A 23670-nucleotide genomic window follows, 5' to 3' on the forward strand; every position below is an offset into this window, starting at 1 on the left:
CGTCGACGTTTCAGTAGTGTGCAATGTCGGGATATGGTGGAGCTTCCTGGCTTGTGGACGCTCAGAGCCGATGGTTGACTGTCAGTCGAAATATGTTGATCATCCCGACATTGAAGAAATCTGTACGTTATGCGTGCGCTCTGCTTTACCTCTGTCCGCCCATCTTCGTCGAAAGTTTGGACGCCCGCGCGGAGAAATCGGAATGTACATTTCAATCGAGGACGTAACTGATACAGTAGCGCGCCGCGTGGGTGTTATTTGTTTGTAAACAATTTAGTCTGACTGACTCTCTCTATGGCAACTACGTGTTTAGCTGCAGCCAAGGTTTGAAACGGTATTCTAACCCTAGCAATACCGTTTCTTGGAGCTAAAGCAAAGCAGTGTTCCTTAGGCTAAAGTATACCTTACAACCTGACTGTAAACTGTGTATGTCCGGAAGAGCACTCAGCCACTGGTTGTTGTTTAAGGCGGCGCAAGTTATAGGCTATACTGTACCCCCTTAGAAGCTCATCTTAAATGCAATGGAAGAGTCTAAGAGTGTAGAAAAGTTTGTAAATTGTAGTCACTGACATTGTTCACTGGTACAGTGGTAGGTCTAGTGCAGGGGTGTCAAACTCATTTTGGTTCATGGGCCTCATACAGCCCATCTGATCTCAAGTGGGCCGGACCAGTAAAATAATGGCAAAATAACCTACGTCAACTCCAAATCTTTAGCTTTGTTTTTCAGTACTATGCTTTATCATTCAGCCTACATGTGTAGCCTACATAATCACGGACCACAAAGATCTATATTAGCACAACACATTTATTCACAGATAGGCCAATGGAATTGAAATAAAATGCATTTCACATTCATTAACAATGACTCAAATAGAGTTGAGTGAATACATTTTTACAAAAGTCTAGCCGCTAGAGACTTACTTTTTTTTTTGACATACTCAGAGATTTATGCTCTACATGTCGCGGGCCTGATCAAATCATCTCGCGGGCCGGATCCGGCCCGCGGGCCGTATGTTTGACACCCCTGGTCTAGTGCATAGTGGTACAGAAAGTCATGTATTTTCGTATTTTACTTTCCATTATTTTGAGAACTGTATGCGTAATTTACGAGTAAATAACTAGATAACGTCATCACAAGAAACAGAGCATTCCGAACTGTAAATTCTGTTTACTTGTCTATCGGCGCAACCTTTCGAACGTGTGTTATAACAATAACTATATAAAATTTCTAAAATCTTAACCAGTGAAAAACAAGTGAGCAACATAACATGGTCGATAGAAAACAGCAAAGACAAAATCTACCCCTAGAAAGTAAATGAGCACCGTTGTTGAAATTACTTAATATAGACGAATACATTGCTTACAGTACTTACTGAACGTGTTCGCCTTGTAACGGCATCAATGAAAATACTACAACTCACTCATAAACAGGAGAAAAATTAAAATCTTTATTGACTTCATGCTGATGTTTCCTCCTCGGGAAAGAAAACTCTCACGAGAACTCGCGATATCGTCTTTCCAGGCACAAATTCAACATGGCGCTCTCCACTGAAGAAGTATCCAGGCTATGCGGTGATGATGATCCTTCTACGAAGGTATATTGTTAACAGGTTACTAACTGCGTAATCATCATAAACGCGTGACGTTTTATTTTCTCGATTAATAATATTCAACTGTAGTTCAGTGAATGCGGGTGGTAACTGATCACCGTCGGCGTCGACTTCGCCGGTTCGGCGGTTGTGGCCACAGGGGGTGCCACTAGGGACAGCGCGTCTCCCAAGCCCGAAATAGTAGGTTTCATGTGAGAGATAGTGATCCGCTAGATGGCGCATTATTAATTAACAATTAATAAAATCAGTTAACCCTGACCCAAACCCAAATCCTAACTCTAACCCTAATCCTAACCCTAACCCTAACCCTAACCCTAACCCTAATCCTAACCCTAACCCTATCCCTAATTAAAAATAATAATAATAAGGCCCTCTAGGGAGAGAATTCGGTACCATGGGAGACGCGCTGTCCTTAGTCGCAGCTGGCCACAGGCACCTATATCTAACACGATCCCCCAATGCGAGCACCGAAGGTGTGAGAAGGTAGGACACACAATTTCACGACTTTATCAAATCGGACCTTTTTTAGATAAAAAATGTGAACGTTTCAATTAAAATACATGTGCATACACGTTCTTAGTTTGTATTGTTGTCTCCGGCGTCTTTGGTTGAACTGTCAATCATGTTTTACAGCGTATATAGCATATATTCCATATTTGTTAAAAAATGAACAGTTCCCACACGTTAGAAAAATGGCGGCGACTTGTGTTTAGAATTTTGTCCTATCAGGTGGCGGCATTGCCATGACTTGCCACGCCATGACCGCCATTGAACGTGTGGGAACTGTTAATTTTTTACTGGCGACGGATTTTACTCTCCTAACGCTGTCAAATATCATCGACAGTGCAAACATATACAGGGGAGGTTAGTACAACAAAGTAGGAATACGGGGATGTGCATATTTTTATTGAGAATCAAAAACTTTCATTGATATCGGACATTCGTGAAATTGTGTGTCCTACCTTCTCACACCTTCGGTGCTCGCATTGGGGGATCGTGTTAGATATAGGTGCCTGTGGTTGTGGCCGGGTCGGACTTAATTTGTGAATACTAAAAAATAAAATATAGTAATACTAATAGTACTATTACGTATAATCTGACTGTTCAGTGATCGTGAGCTCGACGAGTAGTAGCATAACTCACAGTAACACTTTGAGTCTTGGGGGTGTAGTGCTTTGCACAGTTCACCTGAATTAGCCATAGATGTAAACCGACCAGGCTCTCCGACTGTTACACGGCGGAGGAGCCTGACACCCTTCCATACGAAATGCCTGGTAGCTTGAAAACAAACTCCGAGTTTCGTAAAATTTCGTAAATAAAACAATGTATTACCACATTTGACCTCATCTGTTACATGTTGCAACTATCGCTACACTTCTTAATTACTATTTACCTCGAAATACACGTTAAAATAAGAGAATTTCGAACAGCTATACTATTTGAACGTTGTAAAACGCCATTCTGGATGTTCTTATGTCTCTTCTTGTACGTGAAAATTCACAAACTTTCGATACGTGTTATGGGATATCTATGGGGAAATGGCGGCGTTTTTTGAGTTTTATCTTATCAATTTATAAACAATTACTCGCTGACACGTACGTACATGCTCAGTGATAGCGCACATATAATAAATTGAGGCGTGGAAGTACAGAGAAGCTGTAAGAATCATAAAAAGTTAGATAATTTAACGTTAAATAGCAGCGCACGTACTGCCGAACAAAATTCTATTGCGTCGGTTTGTGACCCTCTCGCCACGTAGTGTTAAGCGAGATGGGAACTTGAGGCTACCATAGATGTAGATCATGTAATGTATGGCTAATGCAATGACATTAGTCGTATTGTAATGCAAGTAACGGTGCGTCACTAATGAATTGTACGTAAAAGTATGAATTCAATGTGCTAAAACCAGAGAGACCGGGTACAAGATTGCGTTGCGCAAAAGATGCGTTGTTCCCCGACCGCCGAGAGCGGTTAAGCCGCGCACTTCTGCGGGACTGGGCGCACGCGACGGCGGGGTGTTGTATGTAGCATCTCGCGCTGCCCGCTATACGAATTCGCGCGCCAGGCGGGCGCGCGAATCCATATAGCGGGCAGCATAACATCGCGCAGTTTTCGTCACACGTACACCGGCTCGGCTACGGCGGCCTTGGGGGGGGGCCTTTCCGATTATAGATTGACTCGCGTTTCGACATCCTCGCCGTCGTCCCGTCACCGGCCGTATTTGCGAACCTTATCTGGCGCATATTGTCACCTGCCGTGACTAACAATTGTCACCTAGTCACTTCATGCCCTTTACACGGTCTCCTCACCCTGCGTGTATTCGTTTGCTGTAGTATGCGCTTGATATCAATAAGGTATCTATATACATGCATCAATGCTGCCGCAGCCAGGCACGTACGCAAACAACGCAGCCAGGCACGTACGCAAACAACGCAGCCATGCTGTGCGCGCTGCCGCTCTATTCATAAATATGGTATGCTCAAAAGCCACGACCGACGACCGGACGAAACCAGGAGCACAAGACTAGTAGTGATGAGAGAGAGAGAATGGCATGTGCTTACATCGTTCACTGAGAATGTTATGTTGTTTGCGCCGCTTAAAGATAAGCAGCGCAAAAACTCCGCGAGCCGCGAGGCAGGCCTTCAGCCAGGCGCGGCGGCGGCTGCTGGCTCATGTTTTTGCTGGGAGCATCATTATGCATACGTATTCTAGCCCAACGACGCTGTGCGACTGATTGTCTAGATACATTGTCTTCTAACCCTCTCTCTCTCTCTCTCTCTCTCTCTCTCTCTCTTTCTCTCTCCCTCTCTCTCTCTCTCTCTTTCTCACCATTCAGATTTGTGCCGCAAGTCCGTATTTCCTCCTATACCTTAAGTTAAGGGGGAAATATTCCCCCTCCGTTGACACATCTTGACCTTTGACCCTTGACCCCCAAATTTGTCACCCCGAGTCCTTTTCACGATCCCCCCCGACGTCCCAAATATCATGACCGTACGTCGAGCGGTTAAGATTTGTGCCCAACTGTTGACGAACACACGGACACACGGACATACGGATCACGGACGCACGCTCATGCGATTCTACAAGCTGCACGAGCTAAAAATTAAAACTCCTTTTGAATAATCAAGCAAACCAAAATTGGTTGCTATTTTATAAACAACTGATTAAGACAATGAACGATGATTCTTCAAAAGTGCCAAGCAATGAAGTGAAAAAAATATGTCTGCATATATAGGCTTTTAGTAGAAAATGAATATTTGAAACATCAAGTTTATAGTATACAGGGTTTTCATTATCTTTTATAGTAACAGGCCCAAATGCTTTTGCAACAGGCCGTGGCGGTGTGCGGGCGGGGGTTTTTGGGGGTACCCCCCAAATTTTTTTGTTAAAACCTAGATGCTCTGACTCTGAGATGCAATCTGGTGTATTCTGAGCTGCAGTAAACAGACACATTTGGATTACAGTATAGTCCTTTTTTCCAATTTGGTTTCTCCTGGTACATTCAGGGTTCATCAAAAGTTTCCAAATTATGACTATTTAGTAATTATAAGAGTTAGACAAGTACGTAAATAGCATTACTCAAAAACAAAACAATGCTTCTTGTGCACATAACATGCATACAAATATACTCAACTGATTTATTAGTAGTAGCTCATAAAACACTCACTTTGGAGAATAAATATTTTTTTTTTTTTTAAATATCATACTTGAGCCAATTGTAACCGGCCGAAACAGCAGAGTAGACGGTCAATTCGGCCGGTGGCCGGTTCCTAATGAGAACACTGAGTATAACAATACGAACCCTTAGTTTAATATTAGCAAAATGCTTCGTTGCTTTAAATATGCCTATTAGGTAATTATTTAAAATGCTATTATCATTTATAGCTGAATAACTCCAACACTAAACCACGTGCAACTTTTTGCAGGAGTATAGATGTATAATTCTGCACGTTTCGTAGACTAACCATAAATATCCCTGTGGCAGGGGCTAATCTAGCTGCTTAATATGGGCACCCATGGTGAGCGTAAAACAAATTTTGGGACTGTTGGCGAGCACATCGAGTCTAAACTATTTTTTAGGTATAGGGCCCGTACATGTATAATAACATTAACAATTTATTCAGATAATAGATTATAGATCTTATATGAGCATTTTATTATATATATATATTTATATATAACAGTGCCTACATAACGATAGAAACATGGATTTAATTTTCACAATTTTCAGAGCTCTGCTAATTTGGGCGTTTTATGAATTTTGTAATTTGGGCGTTTTGTTAGGGGGTCGTAATTTGGGCGCCGGTATTCGGTATAAAAAATGGCTTGGATTTAATAGGCCCTGTGTGGCCACCATAAGAGATTGATGTCAACATGCAACTAGACCTGTAGCTCTAGAACTATAGCTCTTCGCCCTGACACAGGTGCCTGTGGCAGGGCGAAGAGCTATAGTTATAGAGCTACTAGACCTGCAGCTAGAATTTATTAAAAAAATGTTGGAACCTATGAATCATGAGCTTCTAAACTCAATTTAATGACATTGTTTGCTGACCAATGAAAGCACAATAATCACCAACATGCTAGCTTAGGTCTTCTTCGTAAACAGTGAACACGATTAAAAAACGTAAAAAATCACCATCGCCTTGAATATGACAACGTTCTCATCATGAAAAATTGAGCTGCTGCCCAAAAATATTTAGCACATATGAATCCAAGGAACTGTACTGAAGATGGAGAGAGTCAAGAGATCATTAAATTTATCGAATTGATCAAAACTTATCCGATTGCTCAGGCCTTCACTCCAACAACAATTTAGGGAATCAATTGACATGAAACTTGTATGGTCTGCTCAATCCTAGTTTGAGATCCAGGTGTATATAGTTCGCATATATGTGCTAAACTAATCCAGGGTGCTAAACCAGAAATGGGCCATATGGTCTGTGTAAGCCACAGATTATGCTTCTTAGAAAGCACTAAAATTAAAGACGTATGAAATGTGAACGTTTCTTGGAGAAGATTGGGGTGGGGGTCTCGGGACATAGTTTCACATTCAGTCATGGAGTTGACAACGCATGACGTGCCCTAGTCTAGAAGACATGTCCCACAATACTTCATGTCTACAATACAATACACAATGGGTCATGTCTTCTAGACTAGCTCCATACTATAGTGATCTTTATCAAAGCAAAGTAGCCCGACCAGGCTGTGCGACGGATTGTCTATACAGCCTGACACCCTTCCATACAAAAAACCTATCACCTCTGCAGATCTAGATGAATAACTCTGTATATCTCAAATAAAACTATTCTATTACCACCTTTGACTTGCCTTGTTTGAAATATGAACCGTTCAACTCCCCAGTTGTCTGCTTCTTAAACTACGATGTATCTCTAATTCACGGTTATATCTGTAATTCTCACGCATAATCACTTTCCAGTCGCCTTTACCCGCTCATGTTTAGCGAGGACGGAAACACCGAAACGAAAAAGACTCGCTAGAAAATCTACAGAAATAGTGAGATTGGTCTCATCGGCAAATTAACACCAAGCAAGTGAATACGATGTCCACAATGTCTGGGCATTTGTAAAAACTTAGATGACATGTTCTCGATGTTGGGGTGGTTTGACATGAGGACCGCAGATCGTTTAGATTTCGCTTGTTGCGATCCATTGCGGAATTTTAAGTCAGCAGTCGGAATGTATGCAAACATGGCGGCGAAGTTCATAATTTGATTGCTTCGTCTCAAAAGTCGTGCGGTGTGCTGTACCGCCGTAGTACCACGATCGTAGCGCACTGATGGTTAGAAGAAGGTGGAACGTATACTGATTCATTTGGTATATGCAGCTCGTAGTGGTTCTTTTGGGCGATACTTTTTGGCAAATCTGGCAATGACGGTGTGTTAGCTGCGCAGCGCAAGTTTGAAATCGGTATCTAACCCTAGCAATACGGTTTCTTGGAGGCTAACGCAAATGCAGTGTTCCTGTAGGCTAAAGTATACTTACAACCTGACTGTAAACACTGTGTATGTCCGGGAAGAGCACTCAGCACTGGTTGTTGTTTAAGGGGCGCAGTTTATAGGCTATACTGTACGCCCTTAGAAGCTCATTTAAATGGCAATGGAAGAGTCTAAGGTGTAGAAGAACGTTTGTAAATTGATAGTCACTGAATGTTCACTGGGGGTACAGTGGTAGGTTAGTGCAGCGGGTGTAAACTCATTTTGGTTCATGGGCTCATTAAGCCCATCTGATCTCAAGTGGGGGCGGACAGTAAAATAATGGGCAATAACGACATACGTCAACGTCCATCTTTAGCTTTGGTTTTCAGTAGCTATGTTTACTCATTCACTACATGTGTCTACATAATCACGGACCACAAGATCTATATTAGTGAGCAACACATTTATTCAAGATAGGCCAATGAATTGAAATAAAATGCTTTCATTCATTAACAATGTCCAAATAGAGTTGAGTGAATTACATTTTACAAAGTCTATGCCGCTAGAGACTACTTTTGTTTTTGACATACTCAGAGATTTATGCTCTACATGATCGCGGGCCTGATCAAATCAATCTCGGCGGGCCGGATCCGCCCGCGGGCGTATGTATTGACACCCGATGTCTAGTGATAGTGATAGCAGAAGTCTGTATTTTCGTATTTTTATTTCCAATTACTTTTGAGAACTGTATGGCGTAAATTTACGCTAAATAATAGATAATCCATCAACGAGCCAGCAGAAACAAGAGCATTGAACTGGTAAAATTCTTTTATTGTCTATCGGCGGTCAACCTTTTGAAGTGTGTTATAACAATAACTATAATGAAATTTCTACATCTTAAGGCAGTGGACAAAAAAGTGCAGGCAACATAACATGGGGTCGATAGAAAACAGCAAAAGACAAAATCTCCCTAGAAAGTGAATGAGCACCGTTGTTGAAATTACGTTAATATGAGGACGAATACATTGCTTACTAGTAGTTACTGACGTGTTTCGCCTTGTAACGGATCATGAAAATACGTACGACTCACTCATAGACAGGATGAAAATTATAATCTTATATTGAGTATCATGCTGATGTTTCCCTCCGGGGAAAAGAAAACTCCGAGAATCGCGTATGTGTTTCCTAGGCACCAAATTAACATGGCGCTCTCCACTGAAGAAGTATCCCAGGCTATGCAGGTGATGATGATCGCTTCTAACGAAGGTATACTGTTAAAGGTTACTAAGCTGCGTAATATCATAAGAACGGTGACGTTTTAGTGCAAATACCTTTATGAGCGTCCAGTATGGCGGCGCAGTAATGGGGGCGCCTAAGCGCTAACCTAACCTATTCTAACCTAACCCTACCCTCACACCATAACTAACCTAACCTAACAATAACAGTTGTTAGGTAGGGTTAGAATTAGGGTTAGGGTTAGGGTAGGCGCCCCATACTGCGCCGCCAATACTGGACTCATAAGAGTGTATTTTGCACCCAACGTTTTTATTTTCTCGATTATAATATTTCAACGCGTAGTTAGTGATACGCGGGTTTTCTGGGTAACTTGATCAACGTCGGCGTCGATTCGCCGGTTTCGGCGTTGTGGCCAACACGGGGGCTGCACTAGGGAGCAGCGCGTCTCCCAAGCACCGAATAGTAAGGTGTTTCATGTGAGAGGATAGTGATCCGCTAGATGGCGCATTATAGATTATCACATTAATAAAAATTCAGTTTAACCTGACCGCAAAACCCAAATCCTAACTCTAAACCTAATCCTCACCTAACCCTAACCTATACCTAACCCTAATCCTAACCCTAACGCTATCTCCTAATAAAATAAATAATAATAAGGCCTCTAGGAGAGAATTGCGGTACCAATGGAAGACCGGTGCTTTAGTGAGCTCGCCGGCATCAGGCACTATATTAGCACGATCCAAATCGAAGCGGGAAGGGTGTGGGAGAAGGTAGGACAATTTCAGGGATTTATCACAATCCGGCACTTTTTCTAGATAAAAATGTGAACGTTTCAATTAAAAGGATAAACTGTGCATAACGTTCTTAGTTGTATTGGGTTTCTCCGGCGTCTTTGTTGAAACTGTCAATCATGTTTTTACCAGCGGTATTTAGCATATATTGCATATTTGTTAAAAAATGAACATTCCCACCACGTTAGAAAACTGGCGGGCGAATGTGTTTAGGAATATTGGTCCTAATTGGGTGCGGGGATTGGCCATGACTTGACGCATGGACGCGCATTGGAACGTGTGGCGACCCATGTTTAATTTTTTAAACTGGCGGACGGATTTACTGCTCCTAACGGGTGTCTAATATCATCGACAGTGGCAAACAATATACAGGGGAGGTTAGTACAACAAAGGTGAGCAATACGGGGATGTGCATATTTTTAATTGAGAAATCAAAATTTCATTGATATCGGACATTCGTGAAATCTTGTGTGTCTTACCTTCTCAGACTTCGGTGCTCGCATTGGGGATCGTGTTAGATATAGGTGCTGTGGTTGTGGCCGGGTCGACTGTAATTTGTGAATACCTAAAAATAAAAATATAAGTAATACTAAATAGTACTATTACGTATAATGCTGACTCGTTCAGTGATCGTGAGGCTCGAGAGTCGGTAGATAACTCAGAGTAACACTTTGAAGGTTCTTGGGGGTGTAGTGCTTTAGGCATACAGTTCACAGTCTGAATTAGCCATAGATGTAGACCGACAAGGCCTCTCCGACTGTTACACGGCGGAGGGACTGAATGCCTTCACTAGAAATCTGGTAGCTTGAAAAGCAAACTCGAGTTATCGTAAAAGTTTGCGTAAATAAAACAATGTATTACGCAGCATTTGACCTCATCTGTTACAACATGTTGCAACTATCGGCTAACACTTTTTTAATTAATATTTACGTGCCTCCGAAAATACACGTTAAAATAAGAAAATTTGAACAGCTATATTAATTTGGAGACGTTGTAAACGCGCTATTCTGGGGATTGTTCTGTGATGTCTTGTCTTGTACGTGAAAATTCAGCAAACTTTCGATACGTGGTTATTGGGATATCTATGGGGAATGGCGGCGTTTTGTTGAGTTTTAATCTTATCAATTTATTAAAACAATTAGCTCGCCTGACCACGTACGGTACATTGCTCAGGTTGATAGCCACATATAATAAAATTGAGGCGTGGAAAGTAGAGAGAAGCTGTAAGAATTCATAAAAAATTTGATAATTTAAAACGTAAATAGGGCAGGCGGCATCGTACTGGCCAAAATTCTATTGGGGTCGGTTGGACGCCTCTCGCACGTAGTGTTTAACGAGATGGGAAGATTGAGGCTACATAGATGTAGAGATTGAATTATCTATCAATACATTAGTCGCGTGATTGTATGGCAAGTAAGCGGTGGCGTCACTATGATGTACGGTAAAAGTATGAATCATATGTGCTAACCAGAGGAGACGGGTACAGAATTCTCCAAGAATGCGTTGTTTCCTCGCCGACGGGCGAGACGTTAGCCGCGCACGTTCTGCGGGACTGGGCGACAGCGACGGGGGGTTTTTTTATGTACATGCGCGTGCCCGCTATACCAGATTCGCGGCCAGGCGGGCGCGCGATCCATATAGCGGGCAGATAACAGTGCGCAGTTTTCGTCACACGACACGGGCTCGGCTACGGAGGCCTTGGGGGGGGGGGCCTTTCCGATTTAGTAGATTGACTGCGGTTGGACATCCTCGCGTGTCCGTCACCGCGTATTTGCGAACTTATCTGGCGCATATGTCAGCTGCCGTGAACTAACATTGTCACTAGTCACTTCATCTTAAACGGTCTCCTCAACCTGCGTGTATTCGTTCGTTGGCTGTAGTATGGCGAGCTGATTATCAATAAGTAGTCTATAATACATGCATCAATGCTGCCGCGCCAGGCACAGTACGCAAACACGAGCAGGCACGTACGCAAAAACGGCAGGCCATTTGCTGTGCGCGCTGTCCTGCTCTATTTCTAATATGGTATGGGTCAAAAGCCACGGACCGACAGACCGGACGAAAACGCAGGAGCACAAGATAGTAGTGATTGAGAGAGAGAGAATTGGCATGTGCTTACATCGGTTCACTGAGAATGTTATGGTTGGTTTTGAGCCGGCGGGCGCCGGCTTACACATACAGGCAGGGCAAAACGTGCGCGAGGCGCGAGCAGGCCTTCAGCCAGGCGCGGCGGCGCTCACTGGCTTCATGTGGTTTTGGCGCTGGAGCGAGTCATTGAGGTGAGGCAGCCCAGCCGATGTGAGTAATCTAGGCCGCAACGACCTGTGGCGAGCTGATTGGGTCGTCGGGATAAAGCTCTCGTACTTCGCTAAACCCTGTCTGTTCTGCTCTCTCGGTCTCTCTCGTCTCTCTCTCTCTTTCTCTCCCGTCTCTCTCTCTCTCTCTCTTACTCACCACCACGGCAGTGAAAATTAATTTTTTCTTTCGGGGCTGCTTTTTGGCAAACCCCCCAAAATTTTCGGGGGCTTACTATTTCAATTTTCCAGGGCTCTTTTTCCACTTTTCCAGGCGACTTTTTTCGCAGGCTGGTTTGCTCAAATGTAATCACAAGCACAGTAGCTAATTTACAGCAACTGTGGGCGGCGCACGACACCAACAGCAGCGTAGCACGCACGCACGCGACAGCCGACGCAGGCAGGCACCCACACACACACCATGACACCAGCACACAGACATCAACATCAATGATTCCAAGACAGTTATTCATACAGACTGAAAGACTAATGATAATCAGCAACTCACAAGTCACAAGCACAAATGCACCTTGAATAGTGAAGTATTCAACGAGGTTAGCTAACACAGAAACATATTGAGGGCTAGCCAAATGTGGAATGTCCGCCCTGTACGAGCTAGGAGGATCGATGGTTTATACGCGAAGTTCTCTTGCGGCTGGGTGCAAGGCGGGCGTAGGGCCTGGGAGCTCAGGGGTTTGAGGAAAGCGGCCCGCGAGCAGCGGTGTGAATGGCTGTGCACATCGGACGCTGGGGTACGTGCTGTGGGCAGGGGCGGGATTGATTGAAGTATGGGGGGGGGGGGCACGATTGTTTCAGCGTGGTACTGATGATCACTAATAAAATTTAGAGGGTTGTCATTGCTGGACTAGAGAGAGCGGCAAGAAAACTCTTTCGGGAATTTGACAAAAAGCTACAATCGGGAAATGACACACGAGTGTGCCGGCAGGGGAAAAATATACGTAGTGAATTTCATTAGGATTTTTCATGGATTAGTTACTATAATCTCGACGGGTCGTTGGTCGCTACGGGTACGTAGGCACGCCGCAGGCACACACCGCTACAACGGGCGGGCCACGCACGCATGCGCAGCAGGAGCGGGCAGTGCGGCGCGCAGGCAGCGCAGCGGCAGGCGAAGCCGCACGCGGCGCGCAGCGAAGACCGCAAGCACGCCCGCAGGGGGCGCACGGGGACCGGCACACACAGGGCACGCGCGCGCGCACGCACGCGCGGCAGGCGCGCCGCGGGCAGTGCACAGGCACGCAAGCAGCCGTGCAGGCACCGGCACGCACGACGCGCAGCAGGCACAACAGAAGCGACGGAACAGGCACACACGTATATATAGCGGGCGGGCGCGCGCGTTTGATTGAATGCAAGTAGCACCATGCATGTTAAAGGGGGGGGGGGGGGGGGGGGGGTGATAACACTTGCCAGCCACACCGTACTAGGAATTACCGCGCGTGAACGTGCTGGCGTAGGGAGAGGCCGAGCGCGCGATGCAAGCGCGGGACCGACCTGGGACAGATCGATTTCCAGGGCGACTTTTGCTTTTGGTGCGCCCGCGATATCGTCATTTTCGGGGTCTTTTTGCATTTGGGGCAAATCGCCCGGCCCGTGTATTTTTTTTTCCCCTGCCCCACGGTCTCTCTCTCTCTTGCTCGCTGCGTGTCAAAAGTGCGACTGCGTGGCATGCTGCCCGCTGCGCAAAAACTCCTATCTCTCTCTCCCACTCCCACGGGCGCTACGTGTAAAAACTCGCACCGTCGCCACGGGCAGCGTGATGGAAGGAGGGGGGCTGCAATCTCTCGCTCCGCCGTGTTCGTAAAAACATGTGTGATTGACATCACGGTTTGTTCGGCAACGGACGACGTCATTCCCTAGCGGCCAATGAGCGAGCATGTGGTCGGTGATTGACAGCATTTCTTGGCCTTTCTTGTAGCAGCCACTACATCTTAACCTTGAGGCGCGCGACCCCCTCGAGCAGTTCTCGGCCGTTTGGAGATGGCCTCTAGGCGTCGATCGCTAAATGTCGCTTGGAAACCGCCCCATTTTCGCGGAGTTGCGTTTCAGAGCGAATTCGGTTAATCTGTCTAAGAGGACAAAAAGGGGCAGCGTATTCGCGCTAGGGGCGCGACGTTGCCGCCCGCATTAACCCGGCCGCATGTCTGTCTAGGATACTTTGTAATTATCTTGCTAGAAAGATAGACTAGTTAGCTACATGTGTCAAGCAAATGCTTGTGTTCTGGTGTCCAACAGTCGACGCTATTTTTGCTTGTCATAGGTCACGGATATAGATTAGCTGCATTATTTTACAAGTTATAACCGTTTAAAAGTTTAATTTGAACATCATTGAGTAGCAGGAACAGTGGAAAAACTAAACACTGATGCACTGGCTCTTGTTAGTTCCAAGGTCATTTACATATCTATTTACCTTATCAATTTTAATAAAATGTTTGTTTGCGTTTATCTTCCAGGATTTCATTTTCCAGCAAACGATGTACAGAATAAAAGATGCCAGGGCTTCACTCCAGTTTTACTGTAACATCTTGGGCATGAGGTGAATGCCTATTCTGTGGTAAAGTGAAATGTTGTTGTCCTTGATTCCATGGTGTTGTTGTTTGGTTCCTAATTTCTGTTTGAAATTCCACAGTGAACATTAAAATTATAAATGATTTGACACTTGTTTCCGATTAATCATTAGATGTCCTGATCATTGTACTATTTTATGGAATGACAAAATAATTGAAATGCAAAATAACTGGCATCAAGAAGAATGATTTCATTTCGATGAAAATATTGTAATTTATCAAAAAACTGCTGACCTCCTTGGTCCACCATGGTCCTCGGTCACATTCCGTCGTAATCATGTTTGTTTTGTTTTTACGGATAGCATCATCACATTATCTGTTCCCGTTTAATAATGGTAGGATGGTAGGTATGGGAAATCTGGGGAATGTTAACTTGTGCTCCAGAGCAAGGTCAAGAATTGAAGATCCCAGGGATAGAAATGGTAACTAATCTGGGTTGCTATCCTTCCTGCCTAGTCCAGTTCTCATACTATCTCTACATGGCACGTTTTATCGTGAAAAGATTAGTCACTGAAAATACAGTGTTACGTTGGCTGTGTGATGACATTAAATATTTCCTAGTCCCCAAAATGGCAGCGTTTGAAGTTTCTCAGATTATAGTCCGTTATTCCGAGTCATGCGAGTGCACTTAGTTCAAACAATTGCAGATTTTGGAAAAATAAATGAATAATACAGAGAGAACTTATGTAATTCATAGTAATTTATTCAAGAGCTGTGAAAGTGGTTGATAATTAATAAATCTAGAATCAAGATATTTATCTTGCCTACATGTAAATACCAATAGAGTTAAATGGATGAGTGAGTCAGGAGGATAAATGGAGAGAGGGAGAAAGAGAGAGTGAGTGAGAGAAAGAAACATTAGGGTTATATTAAAATGTGATTTAGCGTGAAACACAACTGTGGTATTGTGCTGTGAGGGACTTAAAATAAAGATGCAAATGTTTGAAGGGGGACAAACTTACCAAAGGACATTCATGTGATACAAAAGGAACATTGATGAAAATACTTGCAATAAAATTCCTTCATAAGTGTATACCCAGTGGTGCTGCTCATGCCATTGCATATATATAACCATGTGAATGTGCTTTCAGGCTGTTGAAAAAGATGGATTTCCCCGAAATGACATTTTCGCTGTACTTCATGGGGTATGAGAAGGCTAGTGACATCCCGGCTGACGTGGGCATAGAGAGAGCGAGATGGATGTTCCACCGCAAAGGCTGCCTGGAGCTTACTCAGTAATTCACTGTTATTGCTGCCATCTATTGGCAAAATATGTACATATTTTGGTATTGTATCTGATAACCACATGTAAATTAAAATAGTGCTTTCATTTAATTCCTACTCGTGAACAATGATTGTGTAATTGACAAAAAAGGTTTAATTCATTCGTGGCACCAAGAATACCTAGGTGTACAATGCTGGAGTATGTGTTCGCGGTGGTACTTAGTAGTGGTATCATTTGTTATAGTAACTGGGGTACGGAAACTGATAAAGACTTCAAGGGCTACCACAATGGGAACTCGGACCCTAGAGGATACGGTGAGTTCTCACTTTAAGCCCAAGCAATGACTGCACATTTTAGTGAAAGTAGTAACTGTTTCATCTCACCCACAACATGAACATTACTGGTAAGGTTCTTGTGAAAAATAAGAGAAATTACTTTTAAATAACTACCGAAGTATGTTTTTGTTTGTTCAAGGTCACATTGGAATTTCCGTTCCGGATGTTGAAAAGGCATGTGAAAGGTTCGAAAAGCTTGGTGTGAAGTTTGTAAAGAAACCGAATGATGGTATATATAGTATTGTCTATGTCATTTCACTTCAAGAAACTAACAAAAACAATTGCCGAGCCCAGTGCATGTAATTATATATATATATATATATATGGAGTGAGTCCACACAGCAACATGTCCTTTGTTTCTGTAGTTCAGATATATACACATAGTAATGTATGTGCATATGGTTACACATGTATGTGACATATTACGTGGCAAAAATCTAATGACCATTCTTTGTTATAGGCAAAATGAAAGGACTTGCATTTATCCAAGATCCCGATGGCTACTGGATTGAGATTTTGAATGCAGACAATATCGGCAGGATGTGAAGTGTGCAAAAAAGCTTTTCAGTAACACGAAACCGCGTGAAATTTAAAATGCATACATGCAGTTCATCAACAGTGGCGTACCCTGGTGAATGAGTGCGTGATGAATCAACTACGTCGATTAGTATAGAAAACCGCTATTAGAAAAGCAACCGTTGTGGTACAAGTGCCAAAATTTTCACACTCGATGACTGTTAGGTTACAAATCATTTCTGATTCAGTGCCAAATGAAAAAGACTTGTATCTGTCGACCTTGCTAATTTATTACAAGAGATGGCATGCCCACTTAATGGCGTGCACTCAACTTTACACGGCACACTCTGGAGGTCACGTGGTTCGTTTTTGAGGTAATACAGCGAAAGGATCTCTATCTGAAATTCTCGGGGTTAAAAAAAATGAAAAGAAGTAGGCGCGTTTCACCTATTTGCAGGAAAAAACCCTCTCGCAAGGCGAGTCGTATCGACTCCTGCTGAGAAAACATTGCTGCTTTTTTCTCTCCGTAATGAAACCTCGTTTTAATGCAACATAATATCGATATTTTGACCGCAGTTGCTATTTGAAATAGCATCGCCAGGAAATGACTGGCGTTATTGTGTTGCGTGTTCATATTTTTATAGTACAGAGAGGTAGCAAACATTTCACACAAATGGGTAGGGTTAGTTCTCTCTGCAAGTTTGGCTCTTTTCACCATTGTGTTGTTTTGTTGGGATTGTCACTCAGGGATAACAGAGGTGGGACGATCAGTCTCATGATTTGCATAAAGTGAAAGGGTTGGCTTGATTACTCCACACCTGGTAGGTACCCAGTACCCATAATCAGCCGATGATCCACCCAAGTGGATAGGACCGTTCAGGGTTATTATTGTCACAGTGCAGTAGGAAATAGATGAATTATATGGTTGGAAAAATTTGGTTAACCCAATATATCTTTCACTATATGGTCATCAACTGTGACAATTTTGTGCTGTTACTACAAAGGTTGCTGTGATAGGTATGGTAGGAAAAATTATGATTTATTGTCATCTCAGAATTAATTATGATTAGACCTCGAGTTAAATCAATTTAATATTTTACATTTGTTAGTTTGTCACATTGCTGGTAGATGACAAGGGAATTCAATGTTAGTGTTATTTTTTCAAATTATTTTACGAAGCCGGCTTGTTTTATGACGAATGAAATGCAATGCCGCTTTTGAAACCAGAAATTATTTTGAATAAAGCTGCAATGAAATTTTCGCTACATCGTGTGTTGCTTTTTTCTCTTTGAATTATTTGTCGACGCAGAGCCACGGACATGCTTGCACGCGAGTAGAAAACGTAGTCGGAGCGTAACCTCTGTCGCGACGAGCGCTCAAGCGCAATCTATATCGGCGATTGCCCTGACAGGTAATCTGTGTGCGTTTGTGCGGGTATGTGTGTTTGTGCATTGGCTGCGGCGGGGAGGGGGGAAGCTGGCCGATTCCGTGGTGTCGATTGAATGACTTTTCTGGCGACCTCTCGCATAGTCCTCCTTCGCGCTCATGCCACAACGGTATATCCAATCACGCTTTTGAAAGTACAGAAGTTGCCGCGCGCACCCTTTGCGATTAGAAATCGATGACCATCATATGTACCCTAGGAATCGTCGCTCACTGACCTAGTACACACGCATGCACAGGAACAGTGACAGCATAGGGTTTGAGAAAATCTTCCATGTTATCCTAACTAGAGGGGCGACTGCTACAACCAGAGTACAATGACACTCAATGTATCGCAAGTTCCTATACATAGTCTGGTACTTTTCATACTGTACTGTATGGAGGCACACAGACATACGTGCTATCCCATACCTGGGAACTTTAGACAAGTAATAAAGGCTAAACAACCTTTAGTTAAGTATATAATACTACAAGGGTGAAAGGCGGACAAATCAAGTTCAAACTGGGTGGATTCAGTCCAGCGATTGTTGGTTCGACCACGAGTTCATACATTGATTCACAACTCGACATCATTTCAAGTATCATCACACGTTTATTTTAACCCACTTGTGCACATTTATCTGAGCATTGGACAACAGAACAGACTCAAAACTGTGAAAGGTTTTCATGACCACACACGCGAGAGAGCGTTTATCAAGAACGCGTGCATGACACTTGCACATACCGGTGTGTGGCGTTCTGCCACACCTAAGATCCATAATAATCCCCATCACTTGGGATTAGTCTTACGAATTTTACATTTTTTTAGGTTCTGAGCATGCGGACGCATGTACATCCACCTACACACGCATGCACGCACGCACGCGCGCGCACACATTCATACGCATGCGCGCACACTTTCAACAGCTGTTTGCTTTTATTGATATGTGTAAAAGCCGTGTTTACATAAGTGACACCTTTTCTGTGTTTCACAAACTTCACCTTTGTTCCACCTCTTCCCTCTCACCGTCATCTCTCAACCTCTCCCGATAGAATCACGCTCTACCGCGTATTTCTGCGACTGCCGATTTAATAGTATATGTACATGCACAAGACATACCACACGTAAGCGTGAGCACTAACGCACGCTATTTCCCCCCCTCCCCCTCCCACAGCTTCCCCTGTGAGTCCGTACGCATGCAGCTTAACGATGCTAGGCAGTTGGCAATCGTAAATCCAACTGCATTTTCATTTAATCACAGGCACGTAACGACTGTAGGCATGCTCGCTCTACGCGAAATGGCACCAAGGTCGTAAGAAACAGACTCGGTACAATAGCTATGGAATAATACAAAAGCCGGCACATATCTACTACCACGAGCGTTAGGAGAAGCGGTAGGAGTGTTAATTCAAAATTGCATTTAAATCCATCAAATCGATTCGTATCGATTTCCAGAATCGCGATTTAAATTAAATCGAAAAACACAAGGCTTGCTGAACTAGTCGTTTAAAAATATGAATGGAATTGAACAAACCCACTTCCATTTCTTCTCAACTCTACTGACCTTATCGTGTAGACAAAACGACACCGTAAGATCTCCAAACATGCGATCTATTAAATAGACACTCTGGGTGTGACACACGCGCGCACCTATTTATATACTCTGATGATTCAGGAGACGCCACCGTCAGAACAATTCAAAGTCCCCGCGCTTAATACGAGTTCACGTCGCCATGACTGTAGGATAGTTCCGACACTGGCCACCAGGCGGCCACGAGGAATGGCAACACATAAGTCAACGCCACGAAAAGAGTAATAGTGTACGTGGCCATGGACACTCCACGCGCAATTACTCGACATTATCCTATCGACCAACCGGCCGTAATTAAAACTCAACTGCGTGCCACCAACGGTTGGGGTGACAAGACTTCATTTTTTTTACTAATTACAATTATATTATATTAACAATATATAATATAATTACTATTATATTAAATCTGAAAGAGTAATAACCACGTGATTGAATGAGTGTATATACGCGTCACGGAAAAAAGGCGTGCTATTTCACTAAAACATGCAACGTCAGCTCAGGGTCATTTTGGCATTTGATTAATATGCATATCGACATATCTTCATTAAGTACTCCCGGTATAATCATTACAGCTATCAGCAATGGGAAGTGACTTCCCCTATACTGTGCAAGTCAGTCCCTCTGTATTCTCTCAAGTAACTGTGCAGGCTTACTGCTAGCCAGTCAGCGTCACAAAACATTCTCGGTGACGCCGGTTTTCGAGGATCCACTTACAGTGTCGACACGGAATTGAAAATGTATACGAGAAAAAATACCCTGACCGAAAGCAATCGCATGGTGTTGGATGCTGAAATCCATCTTTCTGCCCTTGGACCATCGCTCACTTAGACACCTTTATTTCCACTACAAACACCCAGTGTATAGCTTGACCGATAGATTCTGCTAAGTCAATCGGCCAAGCAACGAGGCCAATACAAATAATACGCGCACGACCAAAGACTCGCCGCTGATATTGATGATCAGCAACTATTCCACAAATTGAGAAAAAAAAGATTTTGATAACACGATCACAAAATGGCAACAACTCGACCTCGAAAAAACAAACATACATTCGCATTCCGGTAATTAAATCCCGGTTTTCTCTCCCGACATCGCGAGGGTCAGAGAGTCATCGATCGACAGCGACTCGTCTAACTGTGACGCACTCAGCGCGTCCACCACGCGTTCACGTACGATGTTCTGACCCTCTCACTCACAGCTCACGTGTGAATGCTGCGAGACATCAGCAGTAAATGAAAGTACTCTCATCTAGATTGGTACATCTCGCGTGACTTCCCATAGACGTACAAGCAAGATGACGGGCACACCGACTCTGTGGGAGAAACCCGACTGACCGAGGTGAGCAACAACCTGTTAAACTGCGCTTGGTGATTACCCCCGTCGCATACGCAACGTGCCGAGACGGTAAAACAGCTCGAACAAAAGAACGTTCGCAGTGTTGGCGACGTGCCAGGTTACCCTCTGCGAGTGAACGCCACAGCACACTCACTTTACTCAATCCTCACACACTTCTTTCGCGCCTCACGTGCTGCAGAGATAAGTGCATGGCCACGACACACTATTATCTATAGTAATAGCACATCGTGGTTATGCATCCCCCTCGGTTGCTCTGCACGGTGAGATGTCGTACGTAAATAACAACCTTGCTGCCATGTGGCCATTGAATACACGAAGTACGAATGCACACGGAGCCAACACCAGCACGGACCTACAGCAAAGCTTACCCATAATTACCACTCTATCAATTCCAACCCATTCAGAAAGATGCGAGTCACCTATTCTGGTACGTGAGGGGCTGAGTTTGTAATACGAAATTTCGTGATTAAAAAATGTATGAATGCTACACGTTTCTTTCCGGAATGCTGAAAAACTAGTGGATTAACATAGCTCAGTGATGTGAGGAGCATGGTGTCGAAAGGAGAGCTTGCTACTGCCTACCTCTTGCACTACTGTAAAGGAACGTGTCTGCATGTATTTCACTTTCACCCTAGGATTGCCTTTTAGCTTTAATCTTCGCCTTACAACTCAACCTACGCACGCAGCAACGAAATGCAACATTCGCCGGGTTCCCTTCATCTTGTGAAAATGCATGCTTTCATTTCCAATCTTGGAAAAAGCTCCGTAGCTCTCACGTTTAAGATATTCGAGTCTATCAGCACGTGGCAGGCTTCCGATCAATTTCGTGATCAATTTAGGGAAACCATACCACATAGATCCAGCAAACACCTGCAGTTATCTCAGGATATTTGGCACAGCGCAAGTATGTGGAATTATTTATCCGCGTCAACGTGCTACAAACCAAAGACCATAGTCCCTGCAAACGTGCTACAAACCAAACGCCATACTCCCTGCAAACGTGCTACAGACCAAAGATCATAATCTCTGGCAATGCGCTACAAACCTAAGACCGTAGTCCCTGCAAACGTGCTAGAAACCAAATGCCATACTCCCTGCCAACATGCTACACACTAAAGATCATAGTCCCTGTCAATGTGCTACAAACCGAAAACCGTAGTCCTTGTCAACGTGCTCCAAACCGAAGACCGTAGTCCTATCCCTGCCAACGTTCTACAAACCGCAGATCATACTCCCTGCAAACGTGTTACAGACTAAAGAGTATAGCCCCTGTCATTGTGCTACAAACCAGAAACCGCAGTTACTTGCAGCCAGGCAACAGGCAACTATGACGATGCCCTATGTCACGAACCGAAAACCCAAAATTTTGTACATGATAACAGAGCTTGACCTACCGACGGGTTCAAATGCAGCTCTTTTTCCCTACACACACGCACACACGCACTCCTCTCATGCACTCCTACCTATATTTTGATTTCGTCGATGGCGTGAGGCAACGTGCGCCCCCCTCGACAGGCACTTAAACCCTGTAAACGACTTCCCGACTAAATTACAGACACGACAACGACACGAGAGTAACAGTTAAGGTGCAATATTATCAATATCATCAACGTCCCCCTTTTGGTTAAGCTTATCTCTCGACTGCCGCCTCCCGCGGAACGGCACTCGACACGATTAACCAGCAAAATGGCGAGCAAGCGACCAACCACGACTGCGCGATTTGCACTTTTTCTCTCAATGCGAAAACTGAAGCTAAACGTTCAGGAGGTATATATTGACTACATGCTAGACGTGGCCGCGTGACCCAGCCGTGCACATGGGGATGGATTAGTACCCTACGACAGGACGTCAAGTAGCGCGAGAGAAAATCCGGGCGAGGAAAACGCCAGCGAGATAGGAAAATTCGCCGCCACTCAGAACACAATGTCGAACACAAACATCGCACGACTCTGGTAGGCCTGCGATTCCTGGCCTCTACGTTCACTGCAGTTCTTGAAAATTAATATTATTCGAACAGAGATTATTCGCATAGAGGTGCGTTTGTATGCTGTTTTCACGTTAAGACAGGTTTGTTACGTGTTGTCTGACGAAAATAAGCACCTCGTGACTTAGCCGAATTAAAGTCATGGCAAATAACTTTACACAGTAGATGATCCTGGACAACTTAGGACACGGAACTCTGACAGACTGCAAAAATCCTTACATTTGCTACATCTAATATTTTTGAAATCGAATGCGTTGATAATAGAGAAAGCTTGCTAGCGAATTGCGGGAGCGTTAACTTGACGGCCTGCACCTACCCAAACTAGTCCTACTACCCAAACTAGAAATCTAGTCCTACGATGCTTTCATTAAAGAGCAGCAGCTACAGCTATCACCGGTAATGGTCAACGATGTGCCCACTTGTTTTCATCTGCACATACATATTCCATGACGTACAGCAGCAGGAAAAACGGCCTCATTTGTTTCGTATCGTCGTTCGTATAACATGATTCGATCCGACTGCTGTGGGGCCGCGCCGCGGAGCCCTGCGCTGACTCGACGACAAACGCACACCTCGTCATGACGACGCTGCCACCCAGAGGTTGCCAACCATCCCAATTTTTTTTATGAAAAAACAAAAAACAAAAAGAAAACGAAGAAACCGCACGCCAAAGATTCGCAAACAGCCCCCACCCCGTCCCCCCCAACGAAAAAATCCCCGTGCCCTCGCCGCGCGTCCGACCGATCGCGCGCTACCTTTACGACCCCCTCCTTCCCCCCCCGCCGTCGT

General features: G+C 44.1%; 2 protein-coding genes across 2 annotated transcripts in view; one reads left to right on the forward strand and one right to left on the reverse strand.

Moving 5' to 3' along the window:
- The window catches only part of LOC106805042 (serine/threonine-protein phosphatase 2A 56 kDa regulatory subunit epsilon isoform-like), a gene marked incomplete in the record, with an annotated part of 59909 nt that extends 58401 nt beyond the window's left edge, over window positions 1–1508 (reverse strand). The window contains 1 exon segment of the mRNA XM_014806511.1: window positions 1365–1508.
- Window positions 1244–17792, forward strand: LOC106805043 (lactoylglutathione lyase-like). Its single transcript, XM_014806512.1, has 7 exons — window positions 1244–1311; window positions 1523–1595; window positions 14338–14420; window positions 15543–15686; window positions 15920–15990; window positions 16151–16240; window positions 16472–17792. Exons 2-7 carry the CDS (start codon window positions 1536–1538, stop codon window positions 16555–16557), a joined length of 534 nt encoding a protein of 177 aa, XP_014661998.1. The 5' UTR covers window positions 1244–1311; window positions 1523–1535; the 3' UTR covers window positions 16558–17792.
- Window positions 17793–23670: the final 5878 nt, after the last annotated feature.

This window comes from Priapulus caudatus, unplaced genomic scaffold, assembly GCF_000485595.1.
Source record: "Priapulus caudatus unplaced genomic scaffold, Priapulus_caudatus-5.0.1 Scaffold97, whole genome shotgun sequence".
NCBI lineage: Eukaryota > Metazoa > Priapulida > Priapulimorpha > Priapulimorphida > Priapulidae > Priapulus > Priapulus caudatus.